At 48.1% G+C, this 22,991-nt stretch overlaps 1 protein-coding gene across 6 annotated transcripts in view; it reads right to left on the minus strand.

Moving 5' to 3' along the window:
- Nucleotides 1-22,991, minus strand: part of LOC128690171 (beta-alanyl-bioamine nonribosomal peptide synthetase ebony) — a 414,773-nt gene that overhangs the window by 35,242 nt on the left and 356,540 nt on the right. For all 6 annotated transcript variants that reach the window (XR_011392677.1, XR_011392675.1, XR_011392676.1 and 3 more), the window contains exons 14-16: nt 14,634-14,846; nt 13,907-14,072; nt 5,458-5,577 (exon numbers count right to left, since the gene is read on the minus strand). Coding sequence is in view for 3 of the 6 variants with exons in the window: in XM_070090435.1 (XP_069946536.1) it covers nt 5,458-5,577; nt 13,907-14,072; nt 14,634-14,846 (499 nt within the window). In the remaining 3 variants the exon portion in view is untranslated. The remainder of the gene's footprint in view (nt 1-5,457; nt 5,578-13,906; nt 14,073-14,633; nt 14,847-22,991) is intronic.

A 22,991-nucleotide genomic window follows, 5' to 3' on the forward strand; every position in this document is an offset into this window, starting at 1 on the left:
TGGTGAGAGTGAACCCATGGTAGACTGGTGAGAGTGAACCCATGGGAGACTGATGAGAGTGAACCCATGGTAGACTGGTGAGAGTGAACCCATGGCCGACTGGTGAGAGTGAACCCATGGCAGACTGGTGAGAGTAAACCCATGGCAGAAGGGTGAGAGTGAGCCTATGGCAGAATGGTGAGAGTAAACCCATGGTAGACTGGTGAGAATGAACCCATGGAAGACTGGTGAGAGTGAACCCATGGCAGACAGGTGAGAGTGAACCCAAGGAAGACTGGTGAGACTGAACCTATGGCAGACGGATGAGGGTGAGCCTATGGCAGACTGGTGAGAGTGAAACCATGGCAGACTGGTGAGAGTGAACCCATGGCAGACTGGTGGGAGTGAACCCATGGAAGACTGGTGAGAGTGAACCCATGGCAGACTGGTGACAGTGAACCCATGGCAGACTGGTGAGAGTAAACCCATGGCAGACGGGTGAGAGTGAACCCATGGCAGACTGGTGAGAGTGAACCCATGGCAGACTGGTGAGAGTGAACCCATGGCAGACTGGTGAGAGTGAACCCATGGAAGACTGGTGAGAGTGAACCCATGGCAGACGGGTGAAAGTGAACCCAAGGCAGACTTGAGAGAGTGAACCCATGGCATACGGGTGAGTCAACCAATGACAGACTGGTGAGAGTGAACCCTTGGCAGACTGGTAAGAGTGAACCCAAGGAAGACTGTTGAGAGTGAACCCATGGCAGACTGGTGAGAGTGAACCCATGGAAGACTGGAGAGAGTGAACCCATGGCAGATGGGTGAGAGTGAACCCATGGCAGACTGGTGAGAGTGAGCCCATGGCAGACTGATGAGAGTGAACCCATGGCAGACTGGTGAGAGTGAACCCATGGCAGACTGGTGAGAGTGAACCCATGGCAGACTAGTGAGAGTGAACCCATGGCAGACTGGTGAGAGTGAACTCATGGCAGACTGGTGAGAGTGAACCCATGGCAGACTGGTGAGAGTGAACTTATAGCAGGCTGGTGAGAGTGAACCAATGGCAGACTGGCGAGAGTTAACCCATGGCAGACTGGTTAGAGTGAACCCATGGAAGACTGGTGAGAGTGAACCCATGGAAGACTGGTGAGAGTGAGCCCATGGCAGACTGATGAGAGTGAACCCATGGCAGACTGGTGAGAGTGAACCCATGGCAGACTGGTGAGAGTGAACCCATGGCAGACTAGTGAGAGTGAACCCATGGCAGACGGGTGAGAGTGAACCCATGGCAGGCGGGTAAGACTGAACCCGTGGCAGGCGGGTAAGACTGAACCCGTGGCAGGCGGGTAAGACTGAACCCGTGGCAGGCGGGTAAGACTGAACCCGTGGCAGGCGGGTAAGACTGAACCCGTGGCAGGCGGGTAAGACTGAACCCGTGGCATGCGGGTAAGACTGAACCCGTGGCAGGCGGGTAAGACTGAACCCGTGGCAGGCGGGTAAGTCTGAACCCGTGGCAGGCGGGTAAGACTGAACTCGTGGCAAGCGGGTTAGACTTAACCCATGGCAGGCGGGTAAGACTGAACCCGTGGCAGGCGGGTAAGACTGAACAAGTGGCAGACGGGTAAGACTGAACAAGTGTCAGACGGGTAAAACTGAATCCATGGCAGGCGGGTAAGACTGAACCCGTGGCAGGCGGGTAAGACTGAACAAGTGGCAGACGGGTAAGACTGAACCCATGGCAGGCGGGTAAGACTGAACCCGTGGCAGGCGGGTAAGACTGAACCCGTGGCAGGCGGGTAAGACTGAACCCGTGGCAGGCGAGTAAGACTGAACCCGTGGCAGACGGGTAAGACTGAACCCGTGGCATGCGGGTAAGACTGAACCCGTGGCAGGCGGGTAAGACTGAACCCGTGGCAGGCGGGTAAGACTGAACCCGTGGCAGGCGGGTAAGACTGAACCCGTGGCAGGCGGGTAAGACTGAACCCGTGGCAGGCGGGTAAGACTGAACCCGTGGCAGGCGGGTAAGACTGAACCCGTGGCAGGCGGGTAAGACTGAACTCGTGGTAAGCGGGTTAGACTGAACCCATGGCAGGCGGGTAAGACTGAACCCGTGGCAGGCGGGTAAGACTGAACCCGTGGCAGGCGGGTAAGACTGAACCCGTGGCAGGCGGGTAAGACTGAACCCGTGGCAGGCGGGTAAGACTGAACCCGTGGCAGGCGGGTAAGACTGAACCCGTGGCAGGCGGGTAAGACTGAACCCGTGGCAGGCGGGTAAGACTGAACCCGTGGCATGCGGGTAAGACTGAACCCGTGGCAGGCGGGTAAGACTGAACCCGTGGCAGGCGGGTAAGACTGAACCCGTGGCAGGCGGGTAAGACTGAACTCGTGGCAAGCGGGTTAGACTGAACCCATGGCAGGCGGGTAAGACTGAACCCGTGGCAGGCGGGTAAGACTGAACAAGTGGCAGACGGGTAAGACTGAACAAGTGTCAGACGGGTAAAACTGAACCCATGGCAGGCGGGTAAGACTGAACCCGTGGCAGGCGGGTAAGACTGAACAAGTGGCAGACGGGTAAGACTGAACCCATGGCAGGCGGGTAAGACTGAACCCGTGGCAGGCGGGTAAGACTGAACCCGTGGCAGGCGGGTAAGACTGAACCCGTGGCAGGCGGGTAAGACTGAACCCGTGGCAGGCGGGTAAGACTGAACCCGTGGCATGCGGGTAAGACTGAACCCGTGGCAGGCGGGTAAGACTGAACCCGTGGCAAGCGGGTAAGACTGAACCCGTGGCAGGCGGGTAAGATTGAACTCGTGGCAAGCGGGTTAGACTGAACCCATGGCAGGCGGGTAAGACTGAACCCGTGGCAGGCGGGTAAGACTGAACAAGTGGCAGACGGGTAAGACTGAACAAGTGTCAGACGGGTAAAACTGAACCCATGGCAGGCGGGTAAGACTGAACCCGTGGCAGGCGGGTAAGACTGAACAAGTGGCAGACGGGTAAGACTGAACCCATGGCAGGCGGGTAAGACTGAACCCGTGGCAAGCGGGTAAGACTGAACCCGTGGCAGGCGGGTAAGACTGAACCCGTGGCAGGCCGGTAAGACTGAACCCGTGGCAGGCGGGTAAGACTGAACCCGTGACAGGCGGGTAAGTCTGAACCCGTTGCATGCGGGTAAGACTGAACCCGTGGCAGGCGGGTAAGACTGAACCCGTGGCAGGCGGGTAAGACTGAACCCGTGGCAGGCGGGTAAGACTGAACCAGTGGCAGGCGGGTAAGACTGAACCCGTGGCAGGCGGGTAAGACTGAACCCGTGGCATGCGGGTAAGACTGAACCCGTTGCAGGCGGGTAAGACTGAACCCGTGGCAGGCGGGTAAGACTGAACAAGTGGCAGACGGGTAAGACTGAACAAGTGTCAGACGGGTAAGACTGAACCCGTGGCAGGCGGGTAAGACTGAACCCGTGGCATGCGGGTAAGACTGAACCCTTTGCAGGCGGGTAAGACTGAACCCGTGGCAGGCGAGTAAGACTGAACCCGTGGCAGGCGGGTAAGACTGAACCCGTGGAAGGCGGGTAAGACTGATCCCGTGGCAGGCGGGTAAGACTGAACCCGTGGCAGGCGGGTAAGACTGAACCCGTGGCAGGCGGGTAAGACTGAACCCGTGGCAGGCGGGTAAGACTGAACCCGTGGCAGGCGGGTAAGACTGATCCCGTGGCAGGCGGGTAAGACTGAACCCGTGGCAGGCGGGTAAGACTGAACCCATGGCATGCGGGTAAGACTGAACCCGTGGCAGGCGGGTAAGACTGAACCCGTGGCAGGCGGGTAAGACTGAACCCGTGGCAGGCGGGTAAGACTGAACTCGTGGCAAGCGGGTTAGACTGAACCCATGGCAGGCGGGTAAGACTGAACCCGTGGCAGGCGGGTAAGACTGAACAAGTGGCAGACGGGTAAGACTGAACAAGTGTCAGACGGGTAAAACTGAACCCATGGCAGGCGGGTAAGACTGAACCCGTGGCAGGCGGGTAAGACTGAACAAGTGGCAGACGGGTAAGACTGAAATGGCCCTGAACCCGTGGCAGGCGGGTAAGACTGAACCCGTGGCAGGCGGGTAAGACTGAACCCGTGGCAGGCGGGTAAGACTGAACCCGTGGCAGGCGGGTAAGACTGAACCCGTGGCATGCGGGTAAGACTGAACCCGTGGCAGGCGGGTAAGACTGAACCCGTGGCAAGCGGGTAAGACTGAACCCGTGGCAGGCGGGTAAGACTGAACTCGTGGCAAGCGGGTTAGACTGAACCCATGGCAGGCGGGTAAGACTGAACCCGTGGCAGGCGGGTAAGACTGAACAAGTGGCAGACGGGTAAGACTGAACCCGTGGCAGGCGGGTAAGACTGAACCCGTGGCAGGCGAGTAAGACTGAACCCGTGGCAGGCGGGTAAGACTGAACCCGTGGCAGGCGGGTAAGACTGAACTCGTGGCAAGCGGGTTAGACTGAACCCATGGCAGGCGGGTAAGACTGAACCCGTGGCAGGCGGGTAAGACTGAACAAGTGGCAGACGGGTAAGACTGAACAAGTGTCAGACGGGTAAAACTGAACCCATGGCAGGCGGGTAAGACTGAACCCGTGGCAGGCGGGTAAGACTGAACAAGTGGCAGACGGGTAAGACTGAACCCATGGCAGGCGGGTAAGACTGAACCCGTGGCAGGCGGGTAAGACTGAACCCGTGGCAGGCGGGTAAGACTGAACCCGTGGCAGGCGGGTAAGACTGAACCCGTGGCAGGCGGGTAAGACTGAACCCGTGGCATGCGGGTAAGACTGAACCAGTGGCAGGCGGGTAAGACTGAACCCGTGGCAAGCGGGTAAGACTGAACCCGTGGCAGGCGGGTAAGACTGAACTCGTGGCAAGCGGGTTAGACTGAACCCATGGCAGGCGGGTAAGACTGAACCCGTGGCAGGCGGGTAAGACTGAACAAGTGGCAGACGGGTAAGACTGAACCCGTGGCAGGCGGGTAAGACTGAACCCGTGGCAGGCGAGTAAGACTGAACCCGTGGCAGGCGGGTAAGACTGAACCCGTGGCAGGCGGGTAAGACTGAACCCGTGGCAGGCGGGTAAGACTGAACCCGTGGCAGGCGGGTAAGACTGAACCCGTGGCAGGCGGGTAAGACTGAACCCGTGGCAGGCGGGTAAGACTGAACCCGTGGCAGGCGGGTAAGACTGAACCCGTGGCAGGCGGGTAAGACTGAACCCGTGGCAGGCGGGTAAGACTGAACCCGTGGCAGGCGGGTAAGACTGAACCCGTGGCAGGCGGGTGACAGTGAACTCGACAAGTTCTGTGGCTTAGGAGTTATTTATTTTGTAGTTTGTAGTTTGTGAGTACTGAGAAGTACTGACCTGAGTACAGAGAAGTACCGAGGTGAGTACTGAGAAGTACTGACCTGAGTACTGAGAAATACTGACCTGAGAACAGAGAAGTACTGACCTGAGTTGCTTGTGGACCAGGTGATCGTAGAGAGCATTCAACATGCCAACATAATCAGAGGGTTGAGTGTGCAGCCACATTTCGAGGTCGCCCTTTCTGGAGAAGCTCTCACTGATCAAACTGCGGAGAATCAGGACTTCACATTAAGATCACTGATGGTGTACAGGCACTGATGGAGTACAGGCACTGATGGAGTACAGGCACTGATGGAGTACAGGCACTGATGGAGTACAGGCACTGATGGAGTACAGGCACTGATGGAGTACAGACACTGATGGAGTACAGGCACTGATGGAGTACAGGCACTGATGGAGTACAGGCACTGATGGAGTACAGGCACTGATGGAGTACAGGCACTGATGGAGTACAGGCACTGATGGAGTACAGGCACTGATGGAGTACAGACACTGATGGAGTACAGGCACTGATGGAGTACAGGCACTGATGGAGTACAGGCAGTGATGGAGTACAGGCAGTGATGGAGTACAGGCAGTGATGGAGTACAGGCACTGTTGAAGTACAGGCAGTGATGGAGTACAGGCAGTGATGGAGTACAGGCAGTGATGGAGTACAGGCACTGTTGGAGTACAGGCAGTGAAGGAGTACAGGCACTGTTGGAGTACAGGCAGTGAAGGAGTACAGGCACTGTTGGAGTACAGGCAGTGATGGAGTACAGGCAGTGATGGAGAACAGGCACTGTTGGAGTACAGGCAGTGATGGAGTACAGGCACTGTTGGAGTACAGGCAGTGATGGAGTACAGGCACTGTTGGAGTACAGGCAGTGATGGAGTACAGGCACTGTTGGAGTACAGGCAGTGATGGAGTACAGGCAGTGATGGAGTACAGGCACTGTTGGAGTACAGGCAGTGATGGAGTACAGGCACTGATGGAGTACAGGCACTGATGGAGTACAGGCACTGTTGGAGTACAGGCAGTGAAGGAGTACAGGCACTGTTGGAGTACAGGCAGTGATGGAGTACAGGCACTGTTGGAGTACAGGCAGTGATGGAGTACAGGCAGTGATGGAGTACAGGCAGTGATGGAGTACAGGCAGTGATGGAGAACAGGCACTGATGGAGTACAGGCAGTGAAGGAGTACAGACAGTGATGGAGTACAGGCACTGTTGGAGTACAGGCAGTGATGGAGAACAGGGACTGTTGGAGTACAGACAGTGATGGAGTACAGGCACTGTTGGAGTACAGGCAGTGATGGAGTACAGGCACTGTTGGAGTACAGGCACTGATGGAGTACAGACAGTTATGGAGCACAGACACTGATGGAGTACAGGCACTGTTGGAGTACAGGCAGTGAAGGAGTACAGACAGTGATGGAGTACAGGCACTGTTGGAGTACAGGCAGTGATGGAGTACAGGCAGTGATGGAGCACAGGCACTGTTGGAGTACAGGCAGTGATGGAGTACAGGCAGTGATGGAGTACAAGCAGTGACGGAGTACAGGCACTGATGGAGTACAGGCACTGATGGAGTACAGGCAGTTATGGAGTACAGGCACTGTTGGAGTACAGGCAGTTATGGAGTACAGGCACTGATGGAGTACAGGCACTGATGGAGTACAGGCACTGATGGAGTACAGGCACTGATGGAGTACAGGCAGTTATGGAGTACAGGCACTGATGGAGTACAGGCAGTTATGGAGTACAGGCACTGATGGAGTACAGGCACTGATGGAGTACAGGCACTGATGGAGTACAGGCAGTTATGGAGTACAGGCACTGTTGGAGTACAGGCAGTTATGGAGTACAGGCACTGATGGAGTACAGGCACTGATGGAGTACAGGCACTGATGGAGTACAGGCACTGATGGAGTACAGGCAGTTATGGAGTACAGGCACTGATGGAGTACAGGCAGTTATGGAGTACAGGCACTGATGGAGTACAGGCACTGATGGAGTACAGGCACTGATGGAGTACAGGCAGTTATGGAGTACAGGCACTGTTGGAGTACAGGCAGTTATGGAGTACAGGCACTGATGGAGTACAGGCACTGATGGAGTACAGGCACTGATGGAGTACAGGCACTGATGGAGTACAGGCAGTTATGGAGTACAGGCACTGATGGAGTACAGGCAGTTATGGAGTACAGGCACTGATGGAGTACAGGCACTGATGGAGTACAGGCACTGATGGAGTACAGGCAGTTATGGAGTACAGGCACTGTTGGAGTACAGGCAGTTATGGAGTACAGGCACTGATGGAGTACAGGCACTGATGGAGTACAGGCACTGATGGAGTACAGGCACTGATGGAGTACAGGCAGTTATGGAGTACAGGCACTGATGGAGTACAGGCAGTTATGGAGTACAGGCACTGATGGAGTACAGGCACTGATGGAGTACAGGCACTGATGGAGTACAGGCACTGATGGAGTACAGGCACTGATGGAGTACAGGCACTGATGGAGTACAGGCACTGATGGAGTACAGACAGTTATGGAGTACAGGCACTGTTGGAGTACAGACAGTGATGGAGTACAGGCAGTGATGGAGTACAGGCACTGATGGAGTACCAGCACTGTTGGAGTACAGGCAGTGAAGGAGTACAGGCAGTGATGGAGTACAGGCAGTGAAGGAGTACAGGCAGTGATGGAGTACAGGCAGTGATGGAGTACAGGCACTGATGGAGTTCAGGCACTGTTGGAGTACAGGCACTGATGGAGTACAGGCACTGTTGGAGTACAGGCAGTGAAGGAGTACAGACAGTGATGGAGTACAGGCAGTGAAGGAGTACAGGCAGTGATGGAGTACAGGCAGTGATGGAGTACAGGCAGTGATGGAGTACAGGCAGTGATGGAGTACAGGCAGTGATGGAGTACAGGCAGTGATGGAGTACAGGCAGTGATGGAGTACAGGCACTGATGGAGTACAGGCAGTGAAGGAGTACAGGCAGTGAAGGAGTACAGGCAGTGAAGGAGTACAGGCACTGTTGGAGTACAGGCAGTGATGGAGTACAGGCACTGTTGGAGTACAGACACTGATGGAGTACAGGCACTGTTGGAGTACAGACACTGATGGAGTACAGGCACTGTTGGAGTACAGGCAGTGATGGAGTACAGGCACTGATGGAGTACAGGCAGTGATGGAGTACAGGCACTGTTGGAGTACAGACACTGATGGAGTACAGGCACTGTTGGAGTACAGGCAGTGATGGAGTACAGGCAGTGATGGAGTACAGGCAGTGATGGAGTACAGGCAGTGATGGAGTACAGGCAGTGATGGAGTACAGGCAGTGAAGGAGTACAGGCACTGTTGGAGTACAGGCACTGTTGGAGTACAGGCAGTGATGGAGTACAGGCAGTGATGGAGTACAGGCAGTGATGGAGTACAGGCAGTGATGGAGTACAGGCAGTGATGGAGTAAAGGCAGTGATGGAGTACAGACAGTGATGGAGTACAGACAGTGATGGAGTAAAGGCAGTGATGGAGTACAGGCAGTGATGGAGTACAGGCAGTGATGGAGTACAGGCAGTGATGGAGTACAGGCAGTGATGGAGTACAGGCAGTGATGGAGTACAGGCAGTGATGGAGTACAGGCAGTGATGGAGTACAGGCACTGTTGGAGTACAGGCAGTGATGGAGTACAGGCAGTGATGGAGTACAGGCAGTGAAGGAGTACAGGCACTGTTGGAGTACAGGCAGTGATGGAGTACAGGCAGTGATGGAGTACAGGCAGTGAAGGAGTACAGGCACTGTTGGAGTACAGGCACTGATGGAGTACAGGCAGTAAAGGAGTACAGGCACTGTTGGAGTACAGGCAGTGATGGAGTACAGGCACTGATGGAGTACAGGCAGTGAAGGAGTACAGGCAGTGAAGGAGTACAGGCACTGTTGGAGTACAGACACTGATGGAGTACAGGCACTGTTGGAGTACAGACACTGATGGAGTACAGGCACTGTTGGAGTACAGACACTGATGGAGTACAGGCAGTGATGGAGTACAGGCAGTGATGGAGTACAGGCAGTGATGGAGTACAGGCAGTGAAGGAGTACAGGCACTGTTGGAGTACAGGCACTGTTGGAGTACAGGCAGTGATGGAGTACAGGCAGTGATGGAGTACAGGCAGTGATGGAGTACAGGCACTGTTGGAGTACAGGCACTGTTGGAGTACAGACACTGATGGAGTACAGGCAGTGAAGGAGTACAGGCACTGTTGGAGTACAGGCACTGTTGGAGTACAGGCAGTGATGGAGTAACAGGTACAGGCTGATGGAGTACAGGCAGTGATGGAGTACAGGCAGTGATGGAGTACAGGCACTGTTGGAGTACAGGCAGTGATGGAGTACAGGCACTGATGGAGTACAGGCACTGTTGGAGTACAGGCAGTGATGGAGTACAGGCACTGATGGAGTACAGGCAGTGAAGGAGTACAGGCACTGTTGGAGTACAGGCAGTGATGGAGTACAGGCACTGATGGAGTACAGGCAGTGATGGAGTACAGGCACTGTTGGAGTACAGGCAGTGATGGAGTACAGGCACTGATGGAGTACAGGCAGTGATGGAGTACAGGCACTGATGGAGTACAGGCAGTGATGGAGTACAGGCAGTGATGGAGTACAGGCACTGATGGAGTACAGGCAGTGATGGAGTACAGGCACTGATGGAGTACAGGCAGTGATGGAGTACAGGCACTGTTGGAGTACAGGCAGTGATGGAGTACAGGCAGTGATGGAGTACAGGCAATACGTGTAGTCTACTCTCATGTACCAGTCTACTCTTTTAGTCTACTCTCATCTACCATGCTACACTTGTAGCCTACTCTCATGTGCCATGCTACACTTGTAGTCTACTCACATGTGCCATGCTACACTTGTAGTCTACTCACATGTGCCATGCTACACTTGTAGTCTTCTCTCATGTGCCATGCTACACTTGTAGTCTTCTCTCATGTGCCATGCTACACTTGTAGTCTACTCTCATGTGCCATGCTACACTTGTAGTCTACTCACATGTGCCATGCTACACTTGTAGTCTTCTCTCATGTGCCATGCTACACTTGTAGTCTTCTCTCATGTGCCATGCTACACTTGTAGTCTACTCACATGTGCCATGCTACACTTGTAGTCTACTCTCATGTGCCATGCTACACTTGTAGTCTACTCTCATGTGCCATGCTACACTTGTAGTCTACTCTCATGTGCCATGCTACACTTGTAGTCTACTCTCATGTGCCATGCTACACTTGTAGTCTACTCTCGTGTACCAGGCTACACTTGTACTCTACTCTCATCTACCAGGCTACACATGCAGTCTACTCTGATGTACCAGGCTACACATGCAGTCTACTCTGATGTACCAGGCTACACATGCAGTCTACTCTGATTTACCAGGCTACACATGCAGTCTACTCTGATGTACCAGGCTACACATGCAGTCTACTCTGATGTACCAGGCTACACATGCAGTCTACTCTGATTTACCAGGCTACACATGCAGTCTACTCTGATGTACCAGGCTACACATGCAGTCTACTCTGATGTACCAGGCTACACATGTAGTCTACTCTGATGTACCAGGCTACACATGCAGTCTAATCTGATGTACCAGGCTACACATGCAGTCTACTCTGATGTACCAGGCTACACATGCAGTCTACTCTGATGTACCAGGCTACACATGTAGTCTACTCTGATGTACCAGGCTACACATGCAGTCTACTCTGATGTACCAGGCTACACATGTAGTCTACTCTGATGTACCAGGCTACACATGCAGTCTAATCTGATGTACCAGGCTACACATGCAGTCTAATCTGATGTACCAGGCTACACATGCAGTCTAATCTGATGTACCAGGCTACACATGCAGTCTACTCTGATGTACTACGCTACACATGCAGTCTACTCTGATTTACCAGGCTACACATGCAGTCTACTCTGATGTACTACGCTACACATGCAGTCTACTCTGATTTACCAGGCTACACATGCAGTCTACTCTGATGTACTACGCTACACATGCAGTCTACTCTGATGTACTACGCTACACATGTAGTCTATAAAATATAATTATTATTTTTATTAACACATCGACCGTTTCGCACAAAGTCCGGGCGACCCGATAAAGAAGAAACACATTTACCATCATTTACTCCAGCACTGTCTTGCCAGAGCAGCGCCGATACTACTGTTCAAAAATGTGTGTATACATATATGTGCACAGTTCATTATGTCTATTTTGTTACATTGGTCTGAAGTTGTATCTTTCCTGAAGTGTTCAGTACAACCAGGGCTTCCTGTGGCTGCTATCATCCTATCTTGTACTACAGTGTGACCTGCCTGAAGTGTTCAGGGCTTCCCGTAGCTGCTATCATCCTATCTTGTACTACAGTGTGACCTGCCTGAAGTGTTCAGGGCTTCCCGTGGCTGCTATCATCCTATCTTGTACTACAGTGTGACCTGCCTGAAGTGTTCAGGGCTTCCCTTAGCTGCTATCATCCTGTCTTGTACTACAGTGTGACCTGCCTGAAGTGCTCAGGGCTTCCCGTAGCTGCTATCATCCTGTCTTGTACTACAGTGTGACCTGCCTGAAGTGTTCAGGGCTTCCCGTGGCTGCTATCATCCTACCTTGTACTACAGTGTGACCTGCCTGAAGTGTTCAGGGCTTCCCGTAGCTGCTATCATCCTGTCTTGTACTACAGTGTGACCTGCCTGACGTGTTCAGGGCTTCCCGTGGCTGCTATCATCCTGTCTTGTACTACAGTGTGACCTGCCTGAAGTGTTCAGGGCTTCCCGTAGCTGCTATCATCCTGTCTTGTACTACAGTGTGACCTGCCTGAAGTGCTCAGGGCTTCCCGTAGCTGCTATCATCCTATCTTGTACTACAGTGTGACCTGCCTGAAGTGTTCAGGGCTTCCCGTAGCTGCTATCATCCTATCTTGTACTACAGTGTGACCTGCCTGAAGTGTTCAGGGCTTCCCGTAGCTGCTATCATCCTGTCTTGTACTACAGTGTGACCTGCCTGAAGTGCTCAGGGCTTCCCGTAGCTGCTATCATCCTGTCTTGTACTACAGTGTGACCTGCCTGAAGTGTTCAGGGCTTCCCGTGGCTGCTATCATCCTACCTTGTACTACAGTGTGACCTGCCTGAAGTGTTCAGGGCTTCCCGTAGCTGCTATCATCCTGTCTTGTACTACAGTGTGACCTGCCTGAAGTGTTCAGGGCTTCCCGTGGCTGCTATCATCCTGTCTTGTACTACAGTGTGACCTGCCTGAAGTGTTCAGGGCTTCCCGTAGCTGCTATCATCCTGTCTTGTACTACAGTGTGACCTGCCTGAAGTGCTCAGGGCTTCCCGTAGCTGCTATCATCCTGTCTTGTACTACAGTGTGACCTGCCTGAAGTGTTCAGGGCTTCCCGTGGCTGCTATCATCCTACCTTGTACTACAGTGTGACCTGCCTGAAGTGTTCAGGGCTTCCCGTGGCTGCTATCATCCTGTCTTGTAAGTCTGAATAAATGGTTATAAATAACCATAATTTTTAAAGGGGTGGACCGGTAAGCCAGCGGAAGGCCTTGGTCAGATGACCAAAAGCTCCGGAGGTGGGTCATCATCTGACTAAGATCCACGTCAGGAAACATTTGTCCTGTTTCCTGACGAACCTTATCTAACCTAACCTTGTAAGTCCGTGTGGTGTATCATGTGGAAGTATGTTTCTTTGTTAGTATGTTATGTGTTATCTTGGACATAGTACTGATGGTGTTGTTAAGTAATTGTTGGTGTAATGTGATGTGATCTGGTCTGCAGAAATAAGCTCACTAATATATTGATTATACTTATATCTCATACAGGTGTTACTGGCAAGAAATTAACCTCTTTTTACCCAAAGGAATATGTGGGTTAAAAGTGGGAACAAACAAAAGGGAGGATGAGGGACTCGAACCGCAGTTCGTAAATTGACAGTCCGACACTCTACTATCTAGGCTAACTCAAGCCTCCAATACGAAGGATTCGGAGGTAATACTTATGGTATTACATTCCGTCAGTGGCACCAACTGTAACCCACCTGAACTCTTCGGCCCAGTTCAGCTAGGTTACAGTTGGTGCTTCTGACGGAATGTTATACAGTATTAGCTCCAAATTCTTCCTCCCTATTAGAGGCCTTGGTTAGCCTAGACGGTAGAGCGTCGGACTGTCAATTTATGGACTGCGGTTCGATTCTTCGTCCACCTTCCTGTATATTCATCGACATTTGTTTATCACACTTAACATGAGATCAAAATGACCCATATTGAACAGTTCATTACCTGAAGCTGAATTATATCTCTAAAAAAGCTTCTACACCCGACTACCTCCATCTTTTCCTCATCAAATAAGCATTTTTAGAAAGAATAAGACATCAATGATTGAGAAAAATATTTAGATAAACTTATTTAACTGGGAAAACGAATAAATAGTTTACAGTAATTAGTGATAATGCGTGAGGCTGGAAGTATACTCACGATATGACAGCCTCTTTATGATGATAGTCGAGCATGTGGCAGGTGTACTGGTCAGTGTCATCTGCTGGTTTACACATGTCACCAATGTTTTCCTCCTGAAGACTCGCTTTCTGCAGCTGTGATGCAACTTCCCCAAGAGTCTTGGCCTTCATGAACTGACCAATGCCTGTATTGTAGATGAATGGTTCAAAGAACCGACACGTTGTTAAATTAGACACATGTGCAACTCTTGGGTATCTTTACTAAGGAAACGTTTCGCCACACAGTGGCTTAATCAGTCCATACAAAGGATAAACTTGTTCTTCAAGTTTATCCTTTGTATGGACTGATGAAGCCACTGTGTGGCGAAACGTTTCCTCAATAAAGATACCCAAGAGTTGCACATGTGTCTAATTTGACCAATACCTGCAACATAAGACAAGTCTGGGACTCTTTGTAGCAAATACTCTAGACATCTGGCAGTAGCTGTCAGCTAAATCAACAGTTGTCATTATTATCATATATCTCTCTGTAGTCTAGAGAGACAAAGGAATATGTTGGTAACTGTTGATTTAGCTGACAGCTACTGCCAGATGTCGGGTCATAGGAAGAAAGATATGACAAGCAAAAAAAAGAAAGATAATCCTAGCAGATCATTGAAAGTTATACTTAAGAAAAAAAAATACATTCTGATAAAACATGAGACATACACTATATTGTATACACTATACTGTAAACTTCCACTTACCTATACTGTAGCCCAGATCAATTAGTGATGTCACTACCATCACTGAGTTGAGGGAGTTGCCACCGATGTCAAAGAATGACGTGTTGAGTGAGAGGTGCTCACTTCGGGCAACTTGTGGCCCCAAGACTCGAGCAACAGTCAATAACAGAGTGCGAGCAACACTTCTCTCTTCCTCACTAACACCACTAACATCAACCTCGACTTCACTCTCATCTGTTCAACAATGAAGTCAACTGTCAGTCTGCCGTCTCTCTTATAAATAAAAGTTAAAAACAATCCTTATTAAATAAAAGATTTTTAGATATCGACAGTATAATAACTTAGCTACAGTATGATAACCTGGCTACAGTATGATAACCTGGCTACAGTATGATAACCTAGCTACAGTATGATAACCTGGCTACAGTATGATAACCTAGCTACAGTATGATAACCTAGCTACAGTATGATATCCTAGCTACAGTATGATAACCTAGCTACAGTATGATAACCTAGCTACAGTATAATAACTTAGCTACAGTATGATAACCTAGCTACAGTATGATAACCTGGCTACAGTATGATAACCTAGCTACAGTATGATAACCTAGCTACAGTATGATAACCTAGCTACAGTATGATAACCTGGCTACAGTATGATAACCTGGCTACAGTATGATAACCTAGCTACAGTATGATAACCTGGCTACAGTATGATAACCTAGCTACAGTATGATAACCTGGCTACAGTATGATAACCTAGCTACAGTATGATAACCTGGCTACAGTATGATAACCTGGCTACAGTATGATAACCTAGCTACAGTATGATAACCTGGCTACAGTATGATAACCTAGCTACAGTATGATAACCTAGCTACAGTATGATAACCTGGCTACAGTATGATAACCTAGCTACAGTATGATAACCTGGCTACAGTATGATAACCTAGCTACAGTATGATAACCTGGCTACAGTATGATAACCTAGCTACAGTATGATAACCTAGCTACAGTATGATAACCTGGCTACAGTATGATAACCTAGCTACAGTATGATAACCTAGCTACAGTATGATAACCTGGCTACAGTATGATAACCTAGCTACAGTATGATAACCTAGCTACAGTATGATAACCTAGCTACAGTATGATAACCTGGCTACAGTATGATAACCTAGCTACAGTATGATAACCTAGCTACAGTATGATAACCTGGCTACAGTATGATAACCTAGCTACAGTATGATAACCTAGCTACAGTATGATAACCTGGCTACAGTATGATAACCTAGCTACAGTATGATAACCTAGCTACAGTATGATAACCTGGCTACAGTATGATAACCTAGCTACAGTATGATAACCTAGCTACAGTATGATAACCTAGCTACAGTATGATAACCTAGCTACAGTATGATAACCTAGCTACAGTATGATAACCTAGCTACAGTATGATAACCTGGCTACAGTATGATAACCTAGCTACAGTATGATAACCTAGCTACAGTATGATAACCTGGCTACAGTATGATAACCTAGCTACAGTATGATAACCTAGCTACAGTATGATAACCTGGCTAGTATGATAACATAGCTACAGTATGATAACCTGGCTACAGTATGATAACCTAGCTACAGTATGATAACCTAGCTACAGTATGATAACCTAGCTACAGTATGATAACCTAGCTAAAGTATGATAACCTGGCTACAGTATGATAACCTAGCTACAGTATGATAACCTAGCTACAGTATGATAACCTAGCTACAGTATGATAACCTAGCTACAGTATGATAACCTAGCTACAGTATGATAACCTGGCTACAGTATGATAACCTGGCTACAGTATGATAACCTGGCTACAGTATGATAACCTAGCTACAGTATGATAACCTGGCTACAGTATGATAACCTAGCTACAGTATGATAACCTGGCTACAGTATGATAACCTAGCTACAGTATGATAACCTGGCTACAGTATGATAACCTGGCTACAGTATGATAACCTAACTACAGTATGATAACCTAGCTACAGTATGATAACCAGGCTACAGTATGATAACCTGGCTACAGTATGATAACCTGGCTACAGTATGATAACCTGGCTACAGTATGATAACCTAGATACAGTATGATAACCTGGCTACAGTATGATAACCTGGCTACAGAATGATAACCTGGCTACAGTATGAAAACCTGGCTACAGTATGATAACCTGGCTACAGTATGATAACCTGGCTACAGTATGATAACCTGGCTACAGTATGATAACCTGGCTACAGTATGATAACCTGGCTACAGTATGATAACCTGGCTACAGTATGATAACCTGGCTACAGTATGATAACCTAGCTACAGTATGATAACCTGGCTACAGTATGATAACCTGGCTACAGAATGATAACCTGGCTACAGTATGATAGCCTGGCTACAGAATCATAACCTGGCTACAGTATGATAACCTGGCTACAGTATGATAACCTGGCTAAAGTGTGATAACCTGGCTACAGTATGATAACCTGGCAACAGTATGATAATCTGATTACAGTATGATAATCCGGTTACACTATGATAACCTGGCTACAGTACGATAACCTGGCTACAGTATGACAAAGTGGCTACAGTATGATAACTTGGTTACAGTAACATAACATGGTTACAGTATGATAACCTGGCTACAATATGATAACCTGGCTACAGTATGATAACTTAGCCACTGAATGATAATCTGGCTGAATTATGAAAACCAGGCCACAGTATGATAACCTGGCCACAGTATGATAACCTGGCCACAGAATGATAACCTGGCCACAGTATAACCTGGTAACAGTATGATAACCTAACAACAGTATGATAACCTGGCCACAGTATGATAAACTGGCCACAGCATAACAACCAAGCTACAATATGATTACCTGGCCAAAGTATGATAACCTGGCCACAGAATAACCTGGCTGCAGTATGATAAAATGGCTACAGTATAATAACCTTTCTACAGTATGATAACCTGTCTACAGTATGATAATGTGGCCACAGTATGATAACATGGCTAGAGTGTGATAACCTGGCCACAGTATGATAACCTGGCCACAGTATGATAACCTGACAACAGTATGATAATCTGGCCACAGTATAACCTGGCTACAGAATGATAACCTGGCTACAGTATGATAACCTGGCTACAGTATAATAACCTTGTCACAGTATGATAACCAGGTTACAGTATGACGAACTGGCCACAGTATGATAACCTAGCCACAGAATGATAAGATGGCTAAAGTATTATAACCTGGCCACAGTATGATAACCTGGCTACAGTATGATAACCTAGCAACAGTATAACCTGACTACAGCATGATAACCTGGCCACAACATAACCTGGCCACAGTATGATAACCTGGCAACAGTATGATAACCTGCCAACAGTATGATAACCTGGCCACAATGCGATAACCTGACTACTGTATGGTAACCTGGCCACATTATAAATTGGCCAGAGTATGAAAACCTGGCTACAGTAAGAAAACCTGGTTACACTATGATAACCTGGAAACAGTATGATAACCTGCCTACAGTGTGACAACCTGTATACAGAATGATAACCTGGCTACAATATGATAACCTGGACACAGTATGATAATCTGGTTACAGTATGATAACGTGGCCACAATATAACCTGGCCACAGTGTGATAACCTTGCCAAAGAGATAACCTGGCTCCAGTATGATAACCTGACCACAGTATGATAACCTGCCGCAGTATAATAACCTGTCTACAGTATGATAATCTGGTCACAGTAGGATAACCTGGCCACAGTATGATAACCTGGCTACAGAATGAAAACGTGGCCACAAAATGATAAACTGGCCAGAGTATGAAAACCTGGCCACAATATGATAACCTGGCTACAGTATGGTAACCTGGCCAAAGTATGACAACCTAGCCACAGAATGATAACCTGGCCACAGTAGGATAACGTGGCTACAGTATGATAACTTGGCCACATTAGGATAACCTGGCCACCGTATGATAACCTGGCCACAGAATGATAAACTGGCCACAGTGTAATAACCCGGTTACAGTATGATAAGCAGGCCAAAATATGATAAACTGGTCACAGTATGATAACCTGGCCACCGAATGATAACCTAGCCACATTATGATAACCTGGCTACAGTATTATATCCTGGTAACAGTATGATAACATGACCACAGTATGATAACGTGACCACAGTATGATAACCTGGCAACAGTATGATAACCTGGCTAGAGTATGATAACCTGGTTACAGTATAATAACCTGGCTACAGTATCATAACCTGTCCACAGTAAGATAACCTGACAACAGTATGATAACCTGGCGACTGAATGATAACCTGGCTGAAGTATGAAAACCTGGCAACAGTATGATAACCTGGCTACAGTATGATAACCTAGCCACTGAATGATAACCTGGCTGAAATATGAAAACCGGGCCACAGTATGATAACCTGGCCACAGTATGATATCCTGGCCACAGTATAACCTGGCAACAGTATAAAATGGCCACAGTATAATCTGGCCACAGTATGATAACCTGGCTACAGTATGATAATCTGGCTACATTATGATAACTTGGTGACAGTATGATAACCTGGTCACAGCATGATAATCTAGCTACTATTATGATAACCTGGTCACAGTATGATAACCTGGTCACAGTATGATAACCTGGCAACAGTATGATAACTTAACAACAGTATAACCTGGCTACAGTTTGATAGCCTAACAACAGTATGACAACCTGGCCACAGTATGATAACCTGGCTACAGTATGATAACTTGGCTACAGTATGATAACCTGGCCATAGTGTGATAACCTTCCTACAGTATGATAACCTACTACAGTATGATAACCTGGCTACAGTACGACAACCTAGTTACAGTATGATAACCTGGTTACAGTATGATAACCTGGTTACAGTATGATAACCTGGTTACAGTATGATAACCTGGCTACAGTAAGATAAACTGGCTGCAATATGATAACCTGGCCATAGTGTGATAACCTTCCTACAGTATGATAACCTACTACAGTATGATAACCTTGCTACAGTACGATAACCTAGTTACAGTATGATAACCTGGTTACCATATGAAAACCTGGCAACAGTATGATAACCTGGCCACATTGTGATAACCCGGTTACAGTATGATAACCAGGCCAAAATGTAACATGGCCACAGTATGATAACCTGGCAACAGTATGATAACCTGGCTAGAGTATGATAACCTGGCAACAGTATGATAACCTGGCTACAGTTTGACAACTTAGCCACAGTATAATAACCTGGCATCAGTATGATAACCTGTCCACAGTATGATAACCTGGCAACAGTATGATAACCTGGCCACTGAATGATAATCTGGCTGAAGTAAGAAAACCTGGCCACAGTATGATAACCTGGCAACAGTATGATAACCTAGCCACTGAATGATAACCTGGCTGAATTATGAAAACCGAGCCACAGTAAGAAAACCTGGCCACAGTATGATAACCTGGCCACAGTATAACCTGGCAACAGTATAACATGGCCACTGTATGACCAGGCCACAGTATGATAACATGGCTACAGTATGATAATTTGGCTACATTATGATAACCTGGTCACAGTATCATAACCTGGCCACAGTATGATAACATGGCCACAGTATAACCTGGCAACAGTATAACATGGCCACAGTATAATCTGGCCACAGTATGATAACCTGGCTACAGTATGATAATCTGGCTACATTGTGATAACCTGGTCACAGAATGATAACCTGGTCACAGTATGATAACCTGGCAACAGTATGATAACCTAACAACAGTATGATAACCTAGCCACAGTATGATAACCTAGCCACAGTATGATAACCTGGCTACAGTATGATAACCTGGCTACAGTATGATAACCCGGCCACAGTATGGTAGCCTTGCCACAGCATAACAACCAGGCTACAGTATGATAACCTGGCCACAGTATGATAACCTGGCCACAGTATAAACTGGCTGCAGTATGATAAAATGGCTACAGTATAATATCCTTTCTACAGTAAGATAACCTGGCTACAGTATGATAACCTGGCCACAGTATGATAACCTGACAACAGTATGATAACCTGGCCACAGTATAACCTGGCTACAGTATGATAATCTGGCCACAGTACGATAAGCTGGCTACAATATAACCTGGCTAGAGTATGATAACTTGGCCACAGTATGATAACCTGGCTGCAGTATGATGACCTGGCTACATTATAACCTGGCCACAGTATGAAAACCTGGCTACAGTAAGAAAACCTGGTTACACTATGATAACCTGGAAACAGTATGATAACCTGCCTACAGTGTGACAACTTGTATACAGAATGATAACCTGGCTACAATATGATAACCTGGCCACAGTATGATAATCTGGTTACAGTATGATAACGTGGCCACAATATAACCTGGCCTCAGTGTGATAACCTTGCCAAAGAGATAACCTGGTTACAGTATGATAACCTGACCACAGTATGATAACCTGCCGCAGTATAATAACCTGTCTACAGTATGATAATCTGGTCACAGTAGGATAACCTGGCCACAGTATGATAACCTGGCTACAGAATGAAAACGTGGCCACAAAATGATAAACTGGCCAGAGTATGAAAACCTGGCCACAATATGATAACCTGGCTATAGTATGGTAACCTGGCCACTGTACGACAACCTGGCCACAGAATGATAACCTGGCCACAGTAGGATAACGTGGCTACAGTATGATAACTTGGCCACATTAGGATAACCTGGCAACAGTATGATAACCTGGCCACAGAATGATAAACTGGCCACAGTGTAATAACCCGGTTACAGTATGATAAGCAGGCCAAAATATGATAAACTTGCCACAGTATGATAACCTGGCCACCGAATGATAACCTAGCCACATTATGATAACCTGGCTACAGTATTATATCCTGGTAACAGTATGATAACCTGACCACAGTATGATAACGTGACCACAGTATGATAACCTGGCAACAGTATGATCACCTGGCTAGAGTATGATAACCTGGTTACAGTATAATAACCTGGCTACAGTATCATAACCTGTCCACAGTAAGATAACCTGACAACAGTATGATAACCTGGCAACTGAATGATAACCTGGCTGAGGTATGAAAACCTGGCAACAGTATGATAACCTGGCTACAGTATGATAACCTAGCCACTGAATGATAACCTGGCTGAATTATGAAAACCGGGCCACAGTATGATAACCTGGCCACAGTATAACCTGGCAACAGTATAAAATGGCCACAGTATAATCTGGCCACAGTATGATAACCTGGCTACAGTATGATAATCTGGCTACATTATGATAACTTGGTGACAGTATGATAACCTGGTCACAGCATGATAATCTGGCTACTGTTATGATAACCTGGTCACAGTATGATAACCAGGTCACAGTATGATAACCTGGCTACAGTACGATAACCTAGTTACAGTATGATAACCTGGTTACAGTATGATAACCTGGTTACAGTATGATAACCTGGCTACAGTAAGATAACCTGGCTGCAATATGATAACCTTGCCACAGTATGATAACCTTTATACAGTATGATAACCTGGTTACCATATGAAAACCTGGCAACAGTATGATAACCTAGCCACATTGTGACAACCCGGTTACAGTATGATAACCAGGCAAAAATATAACATGGCCACAGTATGATAACGTGGGCACAGTATGATAACCTAGCCACATTATGATAACCTGGTTACAGAATAACCTGGTAACAGTATGATAACCTGACCACAGAATGATAACGTGGCCACAGTATGATAACCTGGCAACAGTATGATAACCTGGCTAGAGTATGATAACCTGGCAACAGTATGATAACCTGGCTACAGTATGACAACTTGGCCACAGTATAATAACCTGGCATCAGTATGATAACCTGTCCACACTATGATAACCTGGCAACAGTATGATAACTTGGCCACTGAATGATAACCTGGCTGAAGTAAGAAAACCTGGCCACAGTATGATAACCTGGCTACAGTATGATAACCTAGCCACTGAATGATAACCTGGCTGAATTATGAAAACCGAGCCACAGTATGATAACCTGGCCACAGTATGATAACCTGGCCAGAGTATAACCTGGCAACAGTATAACATGGCCACAGTATGATCTGGCCACAGTATGATAACCTGGCTACAGTATGATAATTTGGCTACATTATGATAACCTGGTCACAGTATGATAACCTGGCCACAGTATGATAACCTGGCCACAGTATAACCTGGCAACAGTATAACATGGCCACAGTATTATCTGGCCACAGTATGAT

Source organism: Cherax quadricarinatus, chromosome 32 (genome assembly GCF_038502225.1).
Source record: "Cherax quadricarinatus isolate ZL_2023a chromosome 32, ASM3850222v1, whole genome shotgun sequence".
Lineage (NCBI taxonomy): Eukaryota > Metazoa > Arthropoda > Malacostraca > Decapoda > Parastacidae > Cherax > Cherax quadricarinatus.